The sequence below is a fragment of the Manacus candei genome, unplaced genomic scaffold (assembly GCF_025592945.1).
Source record: "Manacus candei isolate 608988 ecotype Guabito, Panama unplaced genomic scaffold, ASM2559294v1 h1tg000033l, whole genome shotgun sequence".
Classification (NCBI taxonomy): domain Eukaryota; kingdom Metazoa; phylum Chordata; class Aves; order Passeriformes; family Pipridae; genus Manacus; species Manacus candei.
Genome location: NW_026138081.1, coordinates 8,995,472 through 9,021,273, shown reverse-complemented (window position 1 = coordinate 9,021,273; position 25,802 = coordinate 8,995,472). Strand labels below are relative to the sequence as shown.

Below are 25,802 nucleotides of genomic sequence, written 5' to 3'. Positions count from 1 at the left end.
TTGAAGATGCTCAACTGTACACAGCAAAATAACAAAAAATTACATTTTCTTTGCTTGTGTCAGTTATATTTCCTTTTTTATTGTAAATATTTGCATAAATGAAATAAATTGCTTATAGATTAAGCCATTTTTGCCACTTAGTTTTTATTCTGGCTCTTCCTATATTCATAGAGGCCAACGGTTATATATTGTTACATTTAATTGTTTCCTATTAAGACCTTAATAGGTCCTGTTCTGGAGCTGCTTTATGCTGATGATGCTGCCCTTGTCGCCCACACAGAAGTAGCTCTGCAGCGTTTTAACATCCTGCTTTGCAGACACTGCTGAGCTTTTTAGGCTAGAAGTCAGTTTAAAGAAGACAGAAATTCTCTATCAGCCTGCACCTCAGGAAGTCTTCCATCATCCCCACATCACCATTGGCGAATCAGAGCTCAAATCAGTCCAGCAGTTTAATTACCTAAGCAGCCTCATCTCCTTGGATGGTAAAATTGATGGAGAGATAGACAACAGGTTAGCAAAGGCATATAATGCCTTCAGAAAACTCCATAAAAGAATCTGGCAAAATAAACACCTGAAGAAAAGTACCAAGATCAGTGTTTACAGAGCCATAGTGCTGTCTACTCTCTTATATGGATCCAAATCATGGGTCATTTACCGCCACCACCTGTGACTCCTAGAACGCTTCCATCAGCACTGTCTCCGTACAATCCTAAACATCCACTGGTCAGATTATGTGACTATCACGTCTGTTCTAGAGCAAGCAGCTGTCACAAGTATTGAGGCCATGTTGCTGAGAACACAGCTGCGCTGGGCAGGGCACATCTCAAGGATGAAGGACCACCGCCTCCCTAAGATCTTGCTTTATGGTGAACTTGCCACCAGCTGCTGCAAGAGAGGAGCCCCAAAGAGAAGATACAAGGATTCCCTGAAACAACATCTCAGCCTTGGCCATATTGATCAACATAACTGGTCTACTCTGGCCTCCAACTGGGAGGTCTGGAGACACACCATCTATAACGCTGCTGCTTCCTTTGAGAACGCACGCAGGGTCACACTCGAGGAGTAAAGACAACACAGAAAGAATCGTGTCTTGCAGAATATACCACCTAAGGAGTCTTTCTGCTGTGCCTTCTGCAACTGGATGTGTCTATATCGTATTGGCCTTTTTAGCCACCAGTGCACTTGTAACAAACATGGGTAGAGCCCTCCCCAAATCTTTGTTCGCGAAGCCTGGCCATGATAATTGTTTCCTATAGTATGCAGACCATTATTCTGCATACAACAGGTAACAAGCAATAATTTTAGATGCATTAAGCATCCACTGCCATAGGATCACAGGATGTGCCCTCCTGGAAATTCTAGCAGTTCACTTAAGTAAAGAGTAAACAGGATCTAAAGCTTTGGCTGTCCCAGTTCCTAATGAACCAAAATTAATTGCATGCTACTTTTACTTTACAGAGCCTCCCAATATTCTAAAATCCCAGTGTTTGAAGTTCTAAACATCTGGGTACATGATAGAGGCACAGTCCTTGTATGCCATGTCATACCCTGGATATACACATTTCTACACATGTCAAAAAATGCTAGAAAACATCCACAGTAGGAGTCTACTATGGATAAGGCATTCTAGGGTCTTTTTATTTCCAGATGTAGATTCACTGGGCAAGATGCAGATGGCTAGCATGTATCATTTGGAACCTGCTGACAAGTGAGAAAAGTAGTCTTACTGTACATACATGCTAAAGTCAAGCCTAGCACATAAGCCCATCCTTCAGCTGCTGCCAGTGTGACTTATGGTCTGGAGCTGGCACAAATTAAGTTCATACTCACTAAACATCTGCTCCTCTATATAAAAGGTGAGAGCAGAAAGAGCTGACAATAGCCTTTCACTGATACTCAGCAGCACTAAAAAGCACAGGTCAAAGCTTGGGCCACACTGGATAATGTGAAGTGATCCCAAAAACAGACCAAAAACATGCTCTTACTTAGCTGGCAATTCTTTATCAGTAACACTGGCTTGAGCAACAACTGCTTCACATGTTTATTCCTGTCCCTCCAGAGCCCCTTCTTGTTGGCCTAGCTGTCTGTACTCATTAAGATGCTGATCAAGATGAAAACAAACCACTGTGTCTCCACTCCAAGTGAGTTTTGTGATGTGTTTCATCACCTGGTAAAACAGGCGGTGTGCTGAAACAACAGAGTGGGAGTCACAAGGCTGGAGTATGTGGCTGTGGACAACAGATGTGAACTCTGGCTTACTCATGTGAGGACCAGAAACAGTGGAAACAAATCACCATAACTGCTGCCGAAAAAGACAAGTCCTTCCTCATGGTATATTTGTGCTACTTCTTGTGCTAGTTTTGTCTCCTGTCACACATCTTCAGAAGTCTATTTAGCTACGCATCTAATAAAATAAATTCAACAGACATGAAAATACAAAGTTTACTGCAGTTGGCTCATACGAGGATGTGCATGCTCACATCAGCACAGGCAGGATTCAATAGCTGGGAGTAGAGAAATGACAGTAAGAGTCCAAGGGGAAGACTGACACAGCAATAGCAGGCTACTAGACAGACTCAGAACAACTGCATTAGCTCAAAGTCCCTCTCTTTCCCACCCCTGGACCACACACTGGGGTACAAGGTGATTTATGAAGAGGAATCAGCATTGCATGGAGTCACAAGAGCTTTCCAGTAAATCTAACAACAGCAAGCACTGGCATACTGATTGTGACTCTCATCACTAGAGGGGTTTGGTAACTATTTCCTGGAAAGTGGAAACACAAGAAATGAACAGAGAGGAAGTTAACAAACTGTAATTCCAAACCTATGCAAGTTTGTTACTTAATTCTCTTTTGGAAGGCAACATCAAAGACCCATCAAAGATGGCTTTGGCCCAACTGAAGTACCCAGGAAGAAACATAAAGGAAAACTTCCAAGAAGGTATCCAAAATGTGAGAAAAATACTTGTACCTAGGCAATTATCTGGCTTTGAGCACCAGATTCCTGTATACAAATTACGAGTAGGTCACATAAGAAACATCCCTCGAATTCCAACATATGCACCTTCTAAGTATTCATGAATAGAGCAGTCACCAGATATAACAGGGACAGTGGAAACCCACTTCCCATCAGTCATACATGGAAAAGACTGGGTAAGGTTACAGAACTGAACACAGTCACAGCTCTGAAACGGATCATATACCTTAGTACAATAAAGCCAAGAACTAAAGAGGAGGATTATTAAAAAACAAGAATGTAAACACCTACTACAGCTACGCAATCCAAAGAAACTGTTGAAAGAGGCTCTCATATATTGCAAACATAATGTGGGGCATGCTATCAGCATCTTAAGCCCATTAACATTCCTAATTTCTTAACAGAAATTAGGAAAGCAAAGGAGAGACGAGTTCACCTGAATAGAGCAGATTTTATATTGATTTAAGGTACACAAGTTAATACACAAAGTATGGAGGTGCTGAGCAATGGGAATGAAGATTCCTCACAATGAGAGGGATTTCTGTGTTTACATGAAGAAATTCATACTATCTTTAGACAGATGTTACCTCAATTTTGGAAATATCCATTAAAAATAAATGTGGGTTTTTTTCTACTTAGTTTGTCTCTTACATCGGAAATGCTGATCTGAGCGGTTAAGAAAAGCCTTTCCAGATTTATACCATTTCCTTTTTCCTCTTTTCTCACCCTCCCCAATCCTTACATGTTACTATCTTATGAAGCCTCAGGGGAAGCCTCGGGGAGTTTTACATCAAAAGTTTCTTAAACTAAGAAGAGTTAGTTCATACTAAATTTAAAAGAGTTAGTTAATTTTCACTCATGATAATGTGCGGTACTAAAAGACAGGCATGTTAAGGGCAGTTTGTTTTTCAACTGTCCTTTTGGTTTTGTGCTATCTACCCCCCCCGTTTTTTTAAGGTGTTCTAAACGTAAGCTGTGCAAACAAAAGTCTGCAAACATAGCTTATTTTGTAGTGACTTCAGGTGGCAATTTGTCTAACATGCAGGTTAGAAAACAGCTCTAAAGAAACTGTCATAACTGTAGGGCTACACTTCCTTTAGATTTAGTGGGGTTATCACAAATGCACATTATTGCACACACTGATGAACTCTGCTCCTCAGCTGGCTGTTTTCTGTGTAGAATGTATTACAACAGTGATTAGTTGCACACAGTCGCAGCACTAGGACTCCCTGAGACACGAGGAATGATATCTTCAAAGAACAGAAATTATTTGGAGAAACCAAATTCATGTTTAAATCTGGCCAGGCTGTGGTATAGGAGGGTTTGTAGCCTATCCAAATGCTTTACATTTACTTGTTAATATTAAAACCTACACATGCATATTCCATGTCTTGTATTTAGTATCTGTAATCTTAACCCATCTTCTGTCCTTTAGAAAATTTAATTACTTTTATTTTGATATTTATACACACTAATCCAAAGGCTATGTAAGGATCTAGATTGCCTTTCTACATATGTAAAAATGAATGCTATCTTCTGTAAGTGCATACAATTTATGCCATCTTCTACTTATTTACTGTTAGGTTGCCACACTTATGACATCACACAAATTTTCCTTAACCACACCAATGAGAGGACAGAGCTACAGTATATCTCAGAAGTAAGCGTCACACATTCACTACAGAAACAGCTGAATGTAATCTCAAAAAAACTAACTGAAAGCAAATCCATATAGCATAGACATTTTATGAAGCTAGGTATGGAAATGCAGAATTGAAACACCAGCACAGCCAGAGTTAACTGCTGGCTTGCTCTTTGTTTGATAACTAGGACTCATTTTGTTGGCTTTGCTGTTAACGCTGCAAAACATGACACCAAGTCCAAGGTTGCTTTCCTACTGCTTATGCGTCTTCAATTTCAACTTCCTTTGCACAATATTCAATTGAATTCTGGCTATCTCCTTTCCCCTTCCACACTCATGAGCAGAAGCAATATTCCCTAGAGAAATTTGGCACGATCTCACTGTTTCAGAAAAGATTTTTTTACTGCATATCTGCTAACTGCCCTAGATGCTTTCCTGACTCTATGCTAGCACTTTCGTGAACTTACTTCCCAGTGAACTGAATCAATGGAGCTATAACCTAACTCAGGAAATCAACTGCCATTTAGTCATAAAAAGACAAAATCTTCACACATATCCTAGGCAAGAGATTAGCAAAAATGATCTTGCATTACACAGTAAGTTGAATACATCTGGAGTCTACCAGACAGCAGAAGAAGCAAATTTTAAAGTAGAAATACACCACTACGGTGCTTGTCCACCAACTCTAAAGCACTGCCAGTCTCCTCTATTTTTCCCAGTTGCTGCAATCATGTGCTGAGTTTGACAAGAAAAGAGTAGTTTCAGTCAGAAAATGAGCACCCTACACATAGAAAAACACTACAAAACTTTAGGCTTATATGTAGAATTCATCCCTGACAAATCACAAGTCTAGTTCTGTTGCTCCAGTAATATTTTTAAGTCTTCTAATTCAACTGATTTATTTATTACAGCAAGTTTTGAAATGTATCACCACATGGGAGGGAGACAGCAGTTAAACTATTTTTCTGTTCAGCACTCTGAAGTCTATTAACTATATCTAATGAAGCAGACAAAAAAGTCATCGTATTTCCAAGTTTGTTTTCCCTGTTTTATAAGGATAGAAAGGTTTTCATCATTTCTCACTCGTGAGGATTTGCTACTGTCTCTAAATCACAGAAATTTTGCTTACCTGCAGCAAAGTGCAGCTGTGCAAGTTAGGGAAAGACAGTGGAAAATTTACATCAAGTAAGAAATCCCTGTTCCTCAGAAAACATGACCCCTGCTCTTTCTCCTCTTCTGTCTCCATCCAGAAGCGCATGTGATGGAGCCTGTACGATGCTTTCAGAGACAGGAAAAGAGCTAACCATCTGAAACAAAACACAGCAGATGCATTCACTGCTTTGTGAAAGAAAGGCTTGAGTATATTTACAACATAACTCTATTTGACAGAAATTGGTTCTTTTCAGAATTTCAGGCTTACAGTGTCCTTACTTAGAGAGAGTAATTTTTGCTAGACATCTTCTAATTATATTACTCTTAATTTTTTCTAAGGTGGCTTAACTGAATCTAAGGGATTAAATCAGGATACACTTTGAAGCACTTCATCTGAAAGGGTCAAGCCCAAGTTAGCCATTACTATTTAAAATTGCACTATGGTTTCTCTGTAAATTGCTCCATATACAAATTATTCACAACAACATTGTGTAACGAATGCAGAATTTATCTTAAAGACCATTCAGATACATCAAGAGAAATCTGTATTGTTATTGAAATGCAGTCAAGAAACAGTAATCCAAAACAACCAGAACAATAAAAGAATATTACACTTACAAAGCTCTAAGCAAAACATCTCTATTTATTAATAAAGACTAGCTTTTAATCTCAAATTTCTTACAGCCATTACCTAACTACACTCAGAGTCCATTACAGAGTACACTATAACTTAAATAGATCACCTCCCCTTCCAAGATAAAACAGTTAATGATGCTATAAACCCATAGTTTAAGCCTACACCTCAGAATTCCATTCCATACTAAAAACAAGATGTGGAAAGTAGACGACATGGCTCAGAGCTGAAGAACAACTATAACAACACAAGCTTATTCCACTTGTGTTTAAAATGTACACTCAAGTGCAACTCGTAAGCACTGCAATAAACTGGCCTTCAGAAGTCTGGATTTTGCACTTGATAACGCCAGCAGCCTACAGTGTGATCCTAAGCAAAGTCTCCCATTGCCCTTCCACCATCTTGTGTATTTACAATGTCAAATCTTTGTTAATACAGGTTTTCTTTTGACAGAGGCATAAAAATTGCATTGCATAATTGGTGCCCGATACCCAGAGGAACACTCTAAAAGTTGCTCTAGTATTAGATAATGACAGACAAATGATAATATTAGGAGACATAGAAAATGCAGGTTTACAGAGAGATGCTTCTGACATCACTTGTATTATTTGTAATTACAAAAAGAGGGGGAAAAAAAGATGGGGGGTGAGAAGTTGTCCTCACCTGGCTAAATGTCCCTGATTCATAAGATTTGCCATTTCTGCTGGAGAGACATCAATAAACCGGAGGAAAGAAAAACAGCTTTCTTCATTGATGCCTACATCACAGAAATACTGAAGTTAGGCAAACACATTTCACAGACACTCATAGCTGAAAACAATAAACTTACTTCATCAATTCAAGATGCACATTCTCTGACACATGACAAATCTAGGTGCATGAACAGGTGATCCTAATTTAATCTCCATCTTTTAGAAATACTGAAAATTCAATTCACCTGACTCCACATTCCAGTTCATTTTCCAGTTTGGGTAAGAGAAGGGCATTTACCAAAAAAGAGAAATACATTCTAGACCCAACTGCAGCCAGTAAGGACATATGTTTCACTTAGTAAGAATCAACAGGCAGCATCCATGTTTGCAAATTTGAACATGTATCTGCCCGACAGCTGACCAGAACACGTGTACCTCAGGATGTCTGCCTCACATGCTTCCTCTCATCCATCCAGTCAAATGCATCACAAGGAGATGCAGGAATTGGTAGAGGAAAGCTTTTCAGTCCCACCCATGTGCACTGCATAGCCCCAAAACCATTCATATATTTTAATTTTTTTAACATCTATACAAAAATTATATTCCCAAGATTATTTTCGTTTCATGGTATGCCAAAAAGGGTCTCAAAGAAAAAGCCTATTATAAATACCAAAACAAACAGAAACCAGAATAATCAGCAAGAAATACAGAAGTTAGAAAGTTACAGACAAGTACAGACTCCCGTAGCTGCATCTGGTTCTTCTCACTTGTAAAGGGGTTTGCACAGCTGTATAGGTCCATGCTAACAGATTTCAGCATAGCAATGCAGCTGATATCTCTCTTGGTTTTTACTCTTTTTACTCCTGAAGTTTTTCACATCCCAGTAGCCTGAGTGATCTAATTGGCTCTTTTAGCAAAAATATTCAATTATTCATAATAATAAATTGTATCTGTCAATATGAGCAGTTTATGTGGGATTTTTGCTCTTTGACAGATCCTGGGTCACTTGCATCTCATCTACTTTTTAGTTGAAAGAGAAGCTGGCCATTTAAGGTACAACACAGAATGTACTGAAATGAATCCAAGATTTTTCAAAATTGAATCCATGAAAAATTCACAGCACTAATCTCTTGAAGAAAGTTAAAACAAGACAGACTGAATTGAACAAGATACTACAGTAGGATTAAGCAGTAACTAAATGACAAGTTGTCCACAGATTATGCTTTCAGCTGTTTTCCATCCCTTCCTCAGTGAGGAACTATATGTACAAGCACAAAGGCTAGCAAAATTATAACAAGTTCTGATTAGATTATCTCAGAGGACTAACTAATCTGGCTTTTCAGTCCCTCTCCCTGAATAAGACATATTAGAACATCACACACCAGTGTGCAACCCAACTTGCTTCCTGAGACTGTAAACCTACCCTTCCTATGGAAGAGAGACTGCTGTATGTGGTCTGGTGCAAATGGCGAAAGTAAAACCCGTAACCACCTGAAAATGAAGGAAACAAAACCAAACAAAATCACTGAGAAGGTGTTAGGACATAAAATGTTCAATCACACAATTAGCAGAAGATACAGAGTAACCATTCGCTTCTTCACTGTAGGTATTTTAGTGCTCTCAACACCTGGAATTGCACGGCCGTAGGAGAAAAGTATCATCATTCTACATGCACTGCTGCTTATTTGACACTGAGACATACCATTGTCCTGGAACTGCATTATACGTTTTAGAACAGCTAGCCTGATCTTCACATGTATATTTCTGATCTCCTTCCCGAGCATTTCTCATAACTGAATGCAAACAAAATTAATCAAGAACTGCCACAATTGGCAAGAATAGCAAACTGCACTTGGGCAGATTCTGTTCATCCAAGGTAATCATTAAAAGCTGTCATGGCACTAGCAGATGCTCATGATATATACAGCATCTCAGAACAGACAGATACTGATAGCTTCCTTGCACGTAAAAACTCACTGAAGAGAAATCAAGTAGGTTTTTTAGGTTTAAAGAATTCTTTTAAAACTTAATTCTATTACATATCATCAGCAACAACTCTAAATTCTTTTTCCTGGCTTTCTTATTCAATCAAAGGGATGTTCTATGATTAGGATCCCACCAAAATAGAGCATCAATATCAGATGTTTAACAGTTGAATGACCAAAAGAAAACTAGGAATGCACTGCTCAGCCAATGTTATTTAAATATATCAGGTAAGGGAGTTAATTAGCACTTACGAAGCTAAAATAAGTCTAAGTAATAATACTAAATACGCTAAACTGGACAGTAAGTGGAATAAGCTTGCCTGTCCCGTGAGTGGTTAAAGACCCTGATCTGTCCATGACGGTAGATGAACTTGGAAATCTGGTATGGCTTTAGGAAGATGTGAAATGGAGACCAAGTTTCTTGTCTTTCAAACAGCTCTGGGTGATTGCACACCTGTCAGAAAGAGAGCATGTCAAATGCTGAGAGCAACTATTTAGTCCAATGCAGCACTTACATCCCAAATCAACTATGACTATTGATCACTAAAACTTTGGTATTGATTAATATTGCAGATATACTATTTTAGTATATCTGCTCAAATTTGCATAGGGCATCATATCTTTCCCTATTCATTTAATGGTATTGCCTCTTCTTCCCAAGTGAACAGCTTTCTTCAACAATCAATTTGTAACCAAACCACATAGCAGCTGCATGCACCATTTGGCTAAAGCTCTTCTACTCCCAACATCATGCTACACTACACCTGAAAGACAACTGAACTGCAAGCAAATCGGCTTGCCATTCCCAGAATTTTTTTTATATGGTGTTTTCTAGAAACCATATTTTATTTCTGTGCTAATGAATGATTATACTTTTCAAAAGTTATTAATTAAAATAGCCTTACCTTCCTGAACTGCATGACTAGATTCATGAGACTACTAGTGGTGGTCTGTGCTTGCTGAGTAGTGCCCATTGATGATTGCAAGAGGTCATCAATAGAGATTTTGTTTTTCAGAGCTTGGTACAAGAGCTTCTGTCGACTTGTCTGCTGGCAGTACATAAGAATTTCAATCTGCAAAATGATAATGAACATTTAGCCTTTTCTGTCTGCAATGAAGATAGATCAGTACATCAGTACGTGAAGCTGAGAGAAATGCATCTTGAGGAAAGAGTAACTTTCTCAAAAAATACTTTTACAGGCAGTTGCATTCAGATCTGTATTTCAGGATCCAACCCAGGAAGGACTTAAGTGTGTTTTGGAAGGCTTGGGTAATAATGTGGGAGACAGACCTTTTAAAAGTATGTGAACACAACTAAGTGAACGGATAGATTCTTAAGAAGCTGGGAAAACACTGCACCTGCAGCTGATTAGTTCTAAATCTGACTTCAGTTTTACTATCCTAGGGTTAAAATGCTACCCACTGAGAGCCCATGATAAGGAGTGTCAGAAGCATAGCAACAGTGTCTGTGGAAGTCCATTGAAATGAATAATCCCATCAGAAGAAAGTAGATGTCTCTTAGCCAAGGGTCCCAAAACCAGGGGACTGTTAACCACAAGATCATCCAAGTATTACTAACATGCATGTGAAATTAAAAGACTAACAAGAGAGAAGAGTATGATGTTGCCACAATGTATTTCTCACTCTATACAGGCAAGCAAAAAAATCCTAAACCCATGCCAAATCCTTCACAAAGGCAACTGGAAACATTTTATCATCCAATCATTGCTGTATCAATCTCCTTCACTGCCATTAGTGATATTTCTGTCAACTTAATCAGGCTTAAAGGTCTTTGGCTTGTAATTGTTAACAAAATGTCTTCCCTAGAAGAAAAGTTTATTCATTATTTTCACATCTAATGACAACGCTGAGATGTGGTGCCAGAAACTGAAGGTCTGTGAAAAGTCTGCAATCAAATTTCAGGTATGCAGACTGACAAACGAGTTTGCAAAAACCAGATTAGAGAATAGAGCTATGGCAATACACTTATGATACTCACTCCAGATAAATACTTTTTCTCACCTTATCTGACAATTCATTTTCCACATCCTTCTTGATTCTTCTCAACATGAAAGGCTTCAGGATCATGTGCAAGCGGGATAGCTGGTCTGAAATACAAGGAAGAGGAAAGAAGGAACATTTACTTCACTACGGAAGAAAATTATACGGTGTTTTACCACAAATTAAGTCCCTTACTGCTCAGCCACTACCCCCCAGATGAGTTCTTAAAGCATAGAGTTGAGCATTTCTCTGTTGATTTTCTTAAGCGAGTGCTGCGCTACAGTGTTTAGCCTAGGAATCTAAATATTTGCTTCAAAGAATGAACTTCTAAAGCCCTTTATACTCTCCATATTCCTCTGGGCTGAACAATATGGGCTTACATTTATCACCCACTGTTACTGAAGAAGAAAGTTTCTGATGAGCCATTGCTAATTCATGCAAAGAGATCATTACAATTTTAAGTTTTGCTCCCCCCAGATTATAGCATCACAACAACAGGTTATACTGCATTGACAGACAACTGCAGTCTTTTACAATAATCTTTGTAAAAACAAAGTTCTGGGAGTTTGAAAATTCTTAAAACCTTATTTTTGCGACAAGTTCCCAGCTGCACTGTGTTCTATTACAATCACAAACCAGCTGTTTTACCTAACTAGGTTGTCCTACACAACTATCGCCTAAAATTTACTGTGAAGATTTTTTTTTAAGAATTTTTATGCTTTTCTTCTGGAGCTCAAAAGATATTTAGTGCTTTGTGTGACATTATGTCTAGAGCTTGTAACACAGTCAGGAGATCTCCAAGATAATGTGCTCTGTAGAAACTTAAAATTACTTAATATATTTATTCTTCTGTGCTTGGTATGGAAAAGGGCTGAAGACAAGTAGCAAATCAACATTTTCACTACATGTTTTTCTATTCATTACACATGCTACATTATAATCAGAAACACAAACTTTGACATAAACTATGGACAACAGTCCAGTAATATTTCAATCCCATTATGCACCCCCTACTTTAGATGTCATTTCTCATATAAAAAATGAGAAAGTTTATTCATTATTAGTTGGAAAAGGTAACAGATTTTTAATATAAAAATTACAAGAGTTACACACTGCACTCACTCTCATCAATGGCAGATTTGTTCTCTGCATGGCTCTCTATGTCCTTAGAAAACCACTCATTGAACTCTTCATGGGAATCAAACAGCGTTGGCATGATAAAATGCAGCAGGGCCCACAGCTGAAGAAAAGGAGAAAACATTGGGTCAGCAAAAATCATCCTATGTGGACAAGGTAATTGGGGATCCCAAACTCTTGCAGCTCTTCATGAGCAAGATCACTTTACTAGATCATGTGACATGGCAAAATGAAACAAAAAGCCAGCTGCATTCTCTTCCCCCCTCATCTGAAAAATGCCATATATATCAACTTAACAAAACCCCATCAGAAAGCAGTGAGAAACACAGCACAATTACTACAGTCAACAGAAGGAAAAGTCACTAGAATTAGATTTCATCCTGTAATCCAGGTATTACTTCAAATATCTTTAGTTTTATTTTTATTTGAATGTGTGGCAAGTTTCCAAATTTTTCCTCCCAGAGACAATCCCATGCTTGTTTGCCAGTGGTTTGCTACAAGCATAATCCCACAACCACACAAATACAACAGGTTTCTCAGTAGCTCACATACATTTAGTATGTATTCTTGTTTTAAAGAGAAACGCACTCTTGTGAGCTCCCACATACCTCAGCCATCGTGTTCTGGATTGGGGTTCCAGTCAGCAACAATCTGTTTCGACACTGGAACTGCAGTAGGATCTTCCAACGAACACTGATAAATAAAAGTAAGAAAAACCATTAAAACTCCTGTAGAAGGATATGAAAATAAGGTCTTTTAAGACCAATTGCTTCCAGTAAGTTTCTCAAAAGATTTTTGGAGGTCACTGGATAAAACTATTACAGCCGTTTCCCAGTCTTTCAAAAGACAACTACGGGAAGAAGCAGCCTTTTGCAAATGTGAAAAAAATGCACAGTTTATTTAATTTATCTAAATATATTTTTACTAATTTTTAAAACAAATGCTTGGATACTAATAAAATGTCATAATCAGAATAATTAGCTTCCCAAAAGAAACTGTTATTTTCAATCAGAATGTCATGCATTTTTCAGATGTTACAAGAGGAATTCCTGTGTACGGGCTACTGTGGCAGGAGTGCTGAGCTATACATTACAATCCTCTTAGAGGGGTGGTTTCCAAAGAATGCTGAAGAGACAGACTTTGGTCAGAAAGAGCCTGCACCTAAAGCAGTCTTGAACTTACTCTGTACAGTGGCAACTTGGACAAAGGTTATGGGAAAGCAATTACAGAAGTAAAGAGGGACAAATCCATTACTTGAAAACAAACAGAAAACTTTCTGGCATAGAGTCTTATGACACAGATTGGGCTTTATTGCAGCCAACAGTTTTCACAGGGTTCTGACCTTCATTCATGTCTGGAAGTGCCACTGAATAAGGAATCAAAACACTTTTAATGGAGCCAATATAAGCAATATATGCTAAAGACTACAGACCATTCAGCAGGAAGAGTTCTGTGAGTAGTCAGGAAAGAAAGTACACGGTATTTTCACGCTGTTTTGTTTAACTGTCTTGTACTCCATACATGCTTCTGCTTCACAATTACTTTTTAATTACACTTTACATATTTGGAAAAGGAAAATCTAAATACAGAAACCCTAATGGATCAATCCAGTGTCAAAGAGTTATACAGATACTGAACTACGGTAGACACTTACAGGGTCTCACGTATGTCAGTTTTAACTTCTATCCCCATGATAATTTGCATTCTCTTGATATTCCTACAACAGGTTGATACAGAGAGAAGATTTTGTTTCCAGTTAGTTTATTACCTGGAGCTACTTTTGAGTGCTTGTGCTTCATCCAGAACCATATACTGCCACTTCACTCGCTGGAAATACTTCACATCCTGTACTACCAGCTGATAACTGGTAATTACCACGTGGAAAGGAGCATCCTGAGTATACAGTGTCTTCTATAACCACAAAGGGAGAAACAAATATCCACATAATGTAAATACATTGTCCAGAGTTCACTGTAATTTCAGACTTCTGTTTTACAATCTTTTCTCATTATTACTGCATTTTCCCCAGCTGACTTTTTTTAATTAATTACAGCACAGTTATTCAACTGGTGGACCTGGACTTCAGCCGATTAGTCCCTGAACAATTTCAGATGCTTTTTAATGTGTGAGACAAGACCTGGGCACTGAACCCTACAAAATGCTGTTGTTAAATCAGGGACAATCTGACAGGCCTGCAGGGATTCTGGATTAGGGCATCCTGAGTTAGGTTACTCAAACAGAATAAACAGTCCTTGACACTGAAACTTCCTGCTTTATTAGCAGAGCTCTAGTTTCTTTAGCTGAACTCCACACTGCAATGAATTGCTCTTCAGTACAAGGGAAGCCTTCTACCTCATTATCTTAATGAAAGCGCTACTACAAGGATGAAGAAATTGAACTCTGCATCCACACATCATTTAGCTTGCTGACGTTAGCAACAGTTTCTGGTGTACTCTGCACAAAGTCATGCTGGTATTACCTGACTCCAGAACTTCCTGATCACCTTTCTATCATGGGGATTTCCCCAGTATGGTAACACCTGGAACAGTAAAAGAATAGAAAGACATTATTTTCAAATAAAGACACCTGCTCCAGAACTTTATACTCTGTATTCTACAAAATGACAAAGACAGACCTCTTTCTGCAAAACAACAAAAAGAGAAATTATTTTTCTTAATGCAGAGAAAAATCAGAAAGCATTTAAAAATACTTCGAAACAGAGCATTCCAGGCAAAGGTATCAAGCAACTTGAGGCCTGATGAAGCTATGCTGAGAATCTGAAAATGCCCAGCAGCATGTTACACCTTCTAGCCAGGTTTTTCTAAAAATTAAAGATGATACTTTGCTTATGGCAGAAAGACGTTTACTCTCAGCTACTACAGTTAAACCTCGAGGACTAGAGGGCTTGTTGTCCTGTTTAACATCTCCCATTGTCCTGTTGGTTTTCTATTTCAGAACTGATCTCCAAAACCTGAGATAAAGTTAAAACATCTGGCCTGGATATATTTAATGGAAGAATTTTAAAAGAAAGCACTACAGCCAGAGAAATTTGTTAAACCATTTATAGCTCAAAATTTCATGGCTCCTATTACTGAGGACAGATCTTCGCAGAGCGCTGACTCCTGTCACTGGTTAATAACACTGTACTGCCACCTCCTGTCTGACGGAAGGACTACAGTCAGCAAAGACCGAAAGGGAGGAATGCTGGTTTCTGAGGTGGTGATAAGTCTTGTAACTTAAACTGACAGGTTCCAAAGTGCTTTTAAGTGAATATTCTTCATACTGAAATATGGATGCTTGTAAAAAAATCAGACTGATAAAAAATGATTTGTTTTTTAGGTTACATATTCTGCCATGGACCTGAAGAAATAAATTCACTCTAATTTACTACGAGCAGAATTGGCTACACACTTCTGTATGATTAGAAGCAGAAAAAAAAGTAGTTGAAAAAGATTGATTAAAGTTATAAACATGTGACAATAAGTTTAGAAAACTTCTTTTTAAAACATGTTCTGTTCCACAGATGAGGCAAACATCGTTATGCAAGAAACCCTAAGAGCTATATAATGATGGAAATAGGTTGGGTTTTAAAACAAAAAAACAGAAAATTACCTTTTCCCAAGCATCCTGATGGCATTTTTTAAACATTTTCTGTAATTTATTCACAGGAAGAAAAAAGAATAAACAGTTGCTTGCCTATTCTATACAATGAACTGATCAAAGGAAACGAGAGAAAGTAGACAGAATGCCAACTGCTCTGAAGGTTTCTAATCAAGGGCCCCTATTATTTTGAGCTATGGAAGTACATGAATAAATTATTTTTAGATGATTTTTTTCTTTTGAGTACCTCTTCAATAACACAAGTATTTGTATTTCTTTATCAGTTGATTTGAAGGCTCAGTAATGCCAAATTATCCCAAAATACAAGTCACTCAAATAATCCAGTACTGAACTGTGTTCCAGCACAACTTCTCCTCATATAGATACCTATACACCGCCACAACCAACACATAGTCCCATCAGGGATCTCCAAAGCAAGCTATTTGGTAAAAGGTATGTCCTTTAATATTGCCCTACCCCAGATCAAGAAATCAAATATCACTTATAGCAATACTTCCAAGTTTTTTTCCCACACTTTATTAAGTAGTCAAGACAATCAAACAATTAGCCTGATGTCACTGGTATACTAGTTACTTGTAACTAGTATCTTCTACTATTTTCTGTAAGAAAGAAAATCACATGTTTAAAAAAAACTCGATCAAGACCTCTTCATATCAAATGTTACTACGTTAACAACTCAAATACTTAAACATCTATGCAGATGTAACTGCAAGCTTCTGACACTTTTGTCTATCTTTAATTCTAAAATTTCAGCACTATTTTAGCAGTAAACATTTCTTTTCAAATCTTCCTTTGCAACACTCCAATGTTTTCCACTGGAGAACAGGTAAGCAGTTCGGTTTTCAGTAACTGATGTTTCCTTGCTTTCTAACTTACTACGTTTTCACATTCACAATACACCTGAAAAACTCCATTTGTTTTCCTCTAGTCTTTTTGTTCTTATCTCTGTGCCTCACCTCTTTCCTTTTTCTTGACTACTGACTGTTATGTCCATGGTTCTCCTATTCTTCTGTAATAACAACTGCATTTTGTCTCCCTCTTACCTGTTTAGAGTTTGTTCACATACAATCTTTATCTGACTCAAATTCACATGAACGACTGAAAATACAGCTCTAACCCTAAAGACAGTATATAATACTGAAATATTATTCCTGCTTCTGCTGACAGGCCCACACATTAAAACTATACATCCCCTTGCTGATCTGCTTCAATTCCTCACCAAGAAGCTGTCTTTAAGGTGATGCAAAATGAAAATCATGTGATTAAAGTAAGAACATTTTTAAGCCTTAGATAATTGAACACTCCAGAAAAAAAGAGGATCATGGAAAAAAATATCAGTATTGGGCTCATTACACAGTTTCAAATTCCAAGGTGATTAAACATCCAGATGTGACAAAGAACTCAAAAGAACAAAATGGTTTGCTCTTGAGAAAACAGAAAGAACTTTCCAGCACATGTTTATTACCTTAAATTTAGGTACAAATCTGGCAAACTCCTGGTGCCAGTTGTTCAGAGTAGAGGCAGGTGAAATTATTAAAAATGGTCCCCAGATGTTCTCTCTCTGGAACACACACATAAAAAATTAATTGAGGGGAAGGGATATAGAGATGGTTTGATACAGCTTTACAATTACTAAATGACAGCGGCTACATGAGAGGGAACTACATGCAACATAGCAAAACTGTCCCAGCACAGCAGGGTGATACAAAATCAAATAGAGCAGATCTAATGTTTAACTAAGACTTATTTCATAACAGCAAAGTTGTTCCCAGAACAAACTCCTTTGTTTCTGAGAGTTGTCACCTTCACATTACTAACAGCCCCTGTCATTTTGATGAGGAAAAGAACTTCAGGGGGCATTGGAAAGTTTTGCTCCACCACATCACTCATTACAATACCCTCTGGTGAATAACTGAGTTGATCCATTAGTATATTAGCAGTTAGAAGCTGGCCCACATAAGGGAGAGAAAAAATAAAGCCCTGTGTAACCTTCAAAAAAATCTCCAGCTGCAGTGCAACAGGGAGACAAGCTAATCTGTTATTCCTTGAGATGAGCTCAAGAACCTTCAGCTCTACACACCCTTACAGTATTTGGCCAATAGTACCACTGAACTGGTACCAAAAGGAACATAAAGAAATGCATGCAATTCTCATTTAGTCACTAGTGCAGCTAATTCTGCTTTTAGTATCACTTCACTGATATCTCCTATATAAGGCAACTGACTGGATTGCAAAGACGACTTTTTTTTTTTAAAGAAATGTATCTATTTATTTCTGCATGAAGATGTAAGCTTGCTTTTTCTGTTTTGCTTGTCTGCCCTAGAAAAGAAGAACCACTATGCTTCCTAAAAACCCCCACTGAAATATAGAAGTCCATTCTGATTGCCATGAAGCTCAGAATTTGGGCTCTCTGATCTGTAAAACTCAGTGAACCATCAAGTGCATGACTTGTTCTCTCACAAGGCAGTGCAAGTGAAAAGATATCACCCTATGAATAAATGAAAATTCTGGTTTTATTTATATAGACACACAGATACACATAACTATTTCAAAGGTTCCACTAGAAAACAAAGTGTAAAATTACTTTTAAAACACTGAAGCTTTATAATCTAGAACTCATTTCCAACATATGAAAAGTATGCATCTTCTATCAAGCATACTGCCCAGGAATAAGCTATAATCCACCTACCTCAGCCAGATGTGCAAGGAGAGCAATACTTTGTACTGTTTTACCCAGACCCATTTCATCTGCCAGGATGCCATTGATGCCCTGCAAAAGATCCATAAATGAACACCTTCACTTTACTACTTTTTAATCCATAAAGAACTAACAGAATGGATGCCACTGAATTTAGTGGGAACAGCCCCACTGTAACAACGCTGACACACTTTAACATCTCTTAAATCTGCTGCTGAGAGATAATTGATCTCAAAGGCATTTTCATTCTTCTCTCAGTCTGATTTTTTCCCTTAGCCTCTCTGCACTTTGTGATCATATTGTGAACTAGACACACTCACAAGGACAAGATTGCCTGCAGTTTACCAGCTGACCCAAGCCTGAAACAGTATGCAAATCCAAGCAGCAAAAGACTCCTCAGTGTACGCTCTAAGTGATAAACAGTTGTAAAAACCACAAAAAGAATACTGAACTCAATGTCTCATTCACAGTTATTTCCTAAATATTCAAGATTACTGGTATGTGGCCTAAATAATATTTTCCTTTCTTCTAAAGACATTAAAGATTGACTATATGCAGTCTGCTTTTAAAACCAGTACATTCTTTTGGCCAAGTTTACTCTAATGACTTAAATAATCCTAGAAGTTATAAAAATTTGCAAGATGTATTGAGATACCTGCTCATAGAGGTTGGCCAGCCAATTCATGCCTTTCAGTTGGTAACCTTTCAGTTTTCCATTGAAAATGGTAGGCTGTGGAATATCTTCTCCTGCTCGGATAGAAGGGTTTGCTAAACTGTAGCTCTCTCCAAAGCCAGTACCGGACTTGTTAGCAGCCCGCAAAGCAGCTGCCCGGCTCTCCTTTGCATCTTCATCAAATGATCTGGTCTAAACAGGAACAGGAAATATGCGTAAGATGATGAACATTTTAACTTATCAAGAAACTGTATAGTAAAATGCTTTACAATTCCCATTAAGACAAAGGATGCCTGCCAGAAACTAAGAGAAAATGAGACTGTTCCTGTGCCCAAATCTTTATATTCTGACTTTCTACTTGTTTAGCACAGAGAGTGGCAGTGGAAATTTGAAATTCAAATCTGGCACCCAGGACTAAACAAACCTACTTGACTTGGCTGCTGTGAAAGATCTTGGTTCTCTAGCCTCTACCAATTAGTTTGCTTTCTCTTATACTTCATGGATCCAAAAAATACATACCCGGGCCTGATGAATCTGGTAAGCATCCTCAGCATTCTTCAGAGCTTGGGCCTTGTAATAGTTACTATCTGAAAACAACATACCCATGTCAGAGCTCTGCAGCAGTAACCACCCAAATAAACACACAGATAAATTCCAGTAATTACAGTAGTGTAATCCTTCTTGCACAGAAGGATTTTGTGCCTGAAATTGTTAAGTTTGCACACTAACACCCAGGGTACAGTAAATTTCAAAAGAATGCAAAGAAAGGACTGCAGACAAATCGCTTACCATAATCTTCTTGGGTGATGTTGACCACTACCCCTCCACCAATATCAATCTGCCTTTGGGTAGAGCTGTCTTCCAGTTTGCGTAGGATTTCCTCCTGTATTCCATCATGTCCAATATCTCTTTTACGACTCATAAAATGGGCATATAATTCAGTTTGTGTGATCAGGAAGTTAAGTTTTCGCTGCTGCCTCTTTGCCTAAGAGAACAGCATTTACAAAAACCAGATGAAGGGAAAAAAAACCAGGACAAGAGTTTAATATTTAAAATATACAAAGAAAAAAATTTCATCTACTAAAATATCAACAACTAATCTATCTAAATTATGTTATGCATGTCAATGTAAATGAAAAAGCGTCTTGCTGCTGGACCCAGAATCACGTACAAACCATCACAAAAGGCTGGCCCTTACTAACACTGAGCTATGTATGTCTGAGAGACACACACTGCTTCTCTAATTCCTTCCTCCATTTCACTCACTTGTAAAGAATTTAAGCAGAAGGGGTTTTTTTAATCACCTCTCACTAACTAGAAGAATTACCTAAAGAAAAATAAGATAGCAGAAGAAATATGTGGAATGGTGCTGAAACTGAACAAATAACTGAATTTCACAGCCTGGATTTAGTAACTCAAATAATCCGTTCACTTCTGTGTCTCCTCAGTAGATTAATTATCAGCAATCTGTGATTTTGCTGTACCTCTCTCATCTCCTCATCCAGCTTGCGTTGCTCCAGAGCCTCCTTCTCAGCTCGCTTGCGATGTTCTTTTTCCACCTTTTCATACTTTTTCCAATAGAGAAGCATCTCCTTGGTAAGACGACGCGCTCGTGGTAGAGTTTCCTTACAGTTTTTCTGGGCTTGGATAGCGGCTCGACGTACCTCCCTCATGCACTGATGGGCAAGCTAGAAAGAAATAAGATTTTGGGAACAGTGATAAAATGGGCAGATTTTAGAGAAAGCCAGCAATAAACATCATCAAATTTAATTATAACCAAGTCTGATCCTTCAGAAGAGAAAAAACTGTGATACTTTACTCAGCAGTAATGCTTCCAAAATGACATGAAAGAATATGAACTTCCAAAAAATAACAAGATGGTGGAGAAGACAAAATCTGAAGACAGCTTCAGCATGGCATAGGATTTAAAAGACTGATCTGGTGAGTGGGCCCTTGAAAGGAACTCAGGAGAACAGAATTCATGGCCTGCCTGCAACTCTGACTCACTTGTTTCTTGACACTTTTCTGTGGTTATTTTCTCACTTTTTAATAAGGCTGCTGCAATAGCACTATTGGTAGAACACAATCCTGTTCATAGTAATACACAGAAAAGTGAGAGAGTATTCTACAATTTTCCCATTTCATGAAGAAGCATAGTAGAATGTCATTTTTTGTTCTAGTATAAGTAAATCAATGTCATTGTCAAAATTGCTGGGTTTGATGTTTGTGCCAGGTTTTTTTTCCTTCACTAAAGTTTGCACATCAAAAATTCTAACATACAGATTTCAAATCATAAAACAAAACAAAAACAAATTAAAAAAAGTGGAATTTCAAAACCTTTAAGTCTGCTGCATTTCATGGTTGGACTTGATAATCTTAAAGGTCTCTTCCAACCTTAATTATTCTATGATCACTCGTTTGCTAAAATGTCATTTATGATACCTACAAATACAATACTCACAGCTTATCTGGGCAGAGATCCAAAGAAAACCAGTTACCTGCTAGTTAAGGGGGACCACAGGAGAGAACCTACCTACAGCAAAGTTTCTTAAACATACCCAAGCAGGTCCTGTTTTCTGCATCCCTTAGACAGAAAATGCACCCTTTTTTGATAATGCATATACAGAAGAGAAAATTTCCTACATTACCTTTGTCCTACATTACATTGCCTCCAACAATTCTGAGTCCTATTTCATTACCGTTTCATTAGCCACATAAATGAACCAGACACTTGGGTGTAACACTTGAAAAATGCTCTGAAAGCTATTACCAAATGTTCATAAGTAAAGTTTTCTAGGTAGAAACATTGCCACTTGTCAGGGAAGACTCTGATGAGGAGATGAATTGCTTTTGCAATCACTTAAGCAGAAAACTGCTCTATTTTTAATCTCAGGTCCTGTATATATTTATGTAAATTATCACAATATTCCAAGAGCCCCTTAGACTTAAATAAGAATGGTTAAACCAGCAAGTTCTAGACAGTGGTTATTTGGGCAGCTATAAAGTCAGAGCGTATCAAAGTCACTAATTTTTAGTATCAAATATTAGTAAATTTGAAATGTACAAACTAAATCTCACAAAAGCCAAGCATATCTCACGAAAAAACCTCACATGGCTTGTTTCATCTGCTGCTTATGAAACATGCCAAAATCACACACCTAAAAAACGAAAAGCCTTATACTAAACGACAAAGAACTTGTATACAGTGCTTTCTCCTATACTCCTCTGCTACTCCAGTCAGTATTGTGAGAAACAGAAGAAACATAAAGAGGTTACAGTTTGCTTATTACATCCAGCACAAATAACAGTATAAAACAAAACACCACCTACCTTTTTGCTGTTGGTTAGGAAAAGGTTGCGGGCTGAAGCTTTCTGTTTGTATGCCTGTAAAACAATACCATCTTTAAATTAGTTAAAGGGTAATGGCTGCACAGGATTTTAAAAGGTCACTAACCAGGCTTCGGCAGGTACATGTGCCAACCACAGCCATGCACACTATTGTATAATTGGGTATAGGTACTGCAAGTATTCTTCATTTTGACTGAAACAGCTTTTCATCTTTAAATTACTGAAGGCATACATTAATGTATTCCAAATCCTGAAGAAAGCATGCAAAACACCTCCTTTTTCTCAGTAGTTTCTTTAATTATTATTATTGCAAAGCAGGGTTCTCCTACTTCACTGTTATCACTGAAGTAAACAACATTTTCCACTGTTTCCTAGAGATGTTAAGAATTAATGCAGATCTGATGTTCTTCACATGACCAAAATCAGTCTTCTGAAAAAATATGGTGTACCAAACTGCACATATCCTTTGTTTGGCTTTTAAGATCACAAAGGATGATTCAGCCATCACTTGTTTTAAACGTCCTAGAATTCAAAGTCTGCTAACTGTGAACTCCAAAAGCAGGTTCTAAGGTCCACTCTGATCATCTCAGAAAACTAGTAACAGTGAACCCAAGTTTTCTCTTTTAAACATGCCTGAAGCTTGTCCTGCAAATGATACAAACACTTTTCCCTAGACTGTTTCTGAAATAAGTTCTGAAAAACACACATGCTATAATGATCGAAACATTCCTTTCCTGAACTTTATGGTAAACCTAGATATTGGTTTGCCTTACACTGCCATCCTGTAGATTAGTATGAGTACCTGCTGAAGTTTACCATACTTTTCATTGAAAAGGACTGAACAGCCATGGCAAAGCACTGCATGATCCATTCAGGTATCACTGGTAATAAGGAATCTGAGTTACACTTTGCTTATGGATTAGAGAATACCAGTTAGGTCACTAATGACCACCGGAAAAATCAGGTCTTACTTTATTCTGTTTTAACAAGTGTCAACTTCCCACTAAATTAATTTTCTGTTTCACTTTCTTGATATGATCACTGATGTAGTGCAATTAGCCAAGCTTACCTTTGGCAACTCCTTTTTAACAATGGTAAGCCACACTTTCCGTCGACGTGCATTAAGCTGCTCAATAGACAAATGCTTCTTCTTGGACCCAGGTGGTGGCGTATCATGAGAAAACTTGGCAAAAACTTTGGTCTGGTGATGGTGGCGTCGTGGTGACTCCTCTGAAGAGAGTTCTTCATCCCGTCTCCTCTTTTTCTTTACTTTTTTCAACTTGCCTGCATGGCAACAATGATCATAAAAATACACTTCTTTTTCTATTTTTGAGACACACTTAGTCAGGTATCTTTCCTGAGTAAACTATCCTAGTCAATTTATATGTGGAACTAACAAAGAAGCCAAGCTTATCCATGTTTGCCAATTCTGGGAGCATTCATTTATTCTATTAGATATTTCCTCACTACTCTAGAATGGAAAGATTTTCTTATTTAATAGAGGGGTGAAATGCAATTACTTCCACCCAGGAAAACATTAAGCATTAAAATGTCTAGGACCTGCTGCAATTTCTCTTGCTTTGTGCTAAAATTCTACTTAAAGACATGTAAAGGTAAGACATTTAAAGGTAACAACACTAGCATTTAGTACAATAAGTCTCAAAGCAAATTTCTCAGGAGTTGAAAGATATTGGCACGTTGTCTTGTATTACAGATACCAGCTTTCAGAGGCAATTCATACCGGTATCAAATATTAAAAATATTCTCTGTGAGTACACAAAATTATGGATGCTGCAAGATTAGTGGAGAAAAAAACCACCACAGTTAAAGGAACTTGCAAATAAAGAGGAAGGAAGCCCAAAATAACCTCCTTAAAATACAGTTCAAATTTAAGTACTTGCACTAGAGAGAGTTCACCTTACACTATCAGTTCATAGACTTCTCTTTCTGCTTCCTTACAGATTTACAACTGCTGTCAGCTTGAACAAGAAAGGAAACTGTACTTCCTGGTAAACGTGCATCTGAGAAACTCCAGCTGGTATGTCACAGATATAATTCTATTTTAACTCACACTGGACATCAATTCCAAGTTCCCTCTAATTTCCAGCAAACCCTTTCACTCCCTGTAACTTCTTGTTCACTAGAATTACATATTCCGGAATAACTGCAGCAGGTACTGGGTAAGTCCTTACATTTTACCAGGAACTACTGTGTTTTCAAAAAACTCTTGAGTAAATGGACCATGCTATAAAACAGTGCTTATGGATTCTGAAGTAATGAATATAGCTATAAGATATCTACTGCATAACTCCTTCATTCTATATTCAGAGGTCCACAAAGAATATCTTAACCCGTGAACTCTCCAGTCACACCCCTTTTTTTTCCACCCTACCTTTCAAGAAGCCACATGATAAAGCACAGTATTTTCTGAAGATTTTTTCCTTTGGCAGAACTTGGTATTTCCATGCAAAACCCTCAAGTTTTTAATATTTATGTTTATTCAAAGGAAATAGCATAGGAAAGAAGTTAAATCAGAGTAGCCCTTTAAAAACCACTGAAAACCACCAGGTTAGTGACTTTACCTTTTATTTTTTTCTCTTCTTTAAACTTCTTTTTCTTGGGCCCTAGCAGGTGGCGCTGCTGCTCATAGTAAGGGTCGTGGGTGGACAGCAGCCCTGCGCTGTAGTACTGATACTGCTGCAACTGAAGGGTATGAAAGTGAGCAGCTAACAGAGACAGCCAGAGAACAAGTTCACATCTTGAACATAAATAAGAGATCAGGAAACATCCATTTCTCCATATTTTTCATTTGTTATCAGATATCACACAGTGCCCAAAGTAAAACCACTGCTCCCAGAGGTAGCCTCCAAGTTCTGCACAGGGAACCAAGCCCACCCAGTAAAGTAAGAGGGAAGAGTGGACAGTGAAGTTTACACTTTCAAAACATACTGCTGTCTTTTCCATATGGGTGCTGCTCAGCAAGACAACACACTACATGAAGAGATCCAAATATGGACCTACTATTTGTTTTGCCCACATTCCCAAATTACATACATGTTCTACGTTATAATTCCAAAGGATGAAAAAGAGCAGGTTTAGGAAAAAGGCATTTAAAAGATATCCACAAGGACAAACAACTTGAAGACCCAGACTGTCAAGTAAAAATATAGCTGCCTCAGCATTTTTTCCTCTAAATGATCAAAAAAGTCAGTATATTCCCATCATTATTCAGCTGAAGCAT

The 25,802-nt window shown here is 37.8% G+C and overlaps 1 protein-coding gene across 2 annotated transcripts in view; it reads right to left on the bottom strand.

The window, feature by feature from the left end:
* INO80 (INO80 complex ATPase subunit) overlaps positions 1-25,802 on the bottom strand; it is a 68,604-nt gene that overhangs the window by 28,368 nt on the left and 14,434 nt on the right. For both annotated transcript variants that reach the window (XM_051791867.1, XM_051791868.1), the window contains exons 6-24: positions 25,144-25,264; positions 23,631-23,845; positions 22,544-22,597; positions 20,698-20,901; positions 20,003-20,198; positions 19,733-19,800; positions 19,196-19,405; positions 18,532-18,612; positions 17,308-17,403; positions 14,701-14,760; positions 13,990-14,132; positions 12,830-12,914; positions 12,207-12,324; positions 11,106-11,191; positions 9,989-10,156; positions 9,404-9,537; positions 8,522-8,589; positions 7,070-7,163; positions 5,750-5,927 (exon numbers count right to left, since the gene is read on the bottom strand). In XM_051791867.1, the coding sequence (XP_051647827.1) occupies positions 5,750-5,927; positions 7,070-7,163; positions 8,522-8,589; positions 9,404-9,537; positions 9,989-10,156; positions 11,106-11,191; positions 12,207-12,324; positions 12,830-12,914; positions 13,990-14,132; positions 14,701-14,760; positions 17,308-17,403; positions 18,532-18,612; positions 19,196-19,405; positions 19,733-19,800; positions 20,003-20,198; positions 20,698-20,901; positions 22,544-22,597; positions 23,631-23,845; positions 25,144-25,264 (2,379 nt within the window). The remainder of the gene's footprint in view (positions 1-5,749; positions 5,928-7,069; positions 7,164-8,521; positions 8,590-9,403; positions 9,538-9,988; positions 10,157-11,105; positions 11,192-12,206; positions 12,325-12,829; positions 12,915-13,989; positions 14,133-14,700; positions 14,761-17,307; positions 17,404-18,531; positions 18,613-19,195; positions 19,406-19,732; positions 19,801-20,002; positions 20,199-20,697; positions 20,902-22,543; positions 22,598-23,630; positions 23,846-25,143; positions 25,265-25,802) is intronic.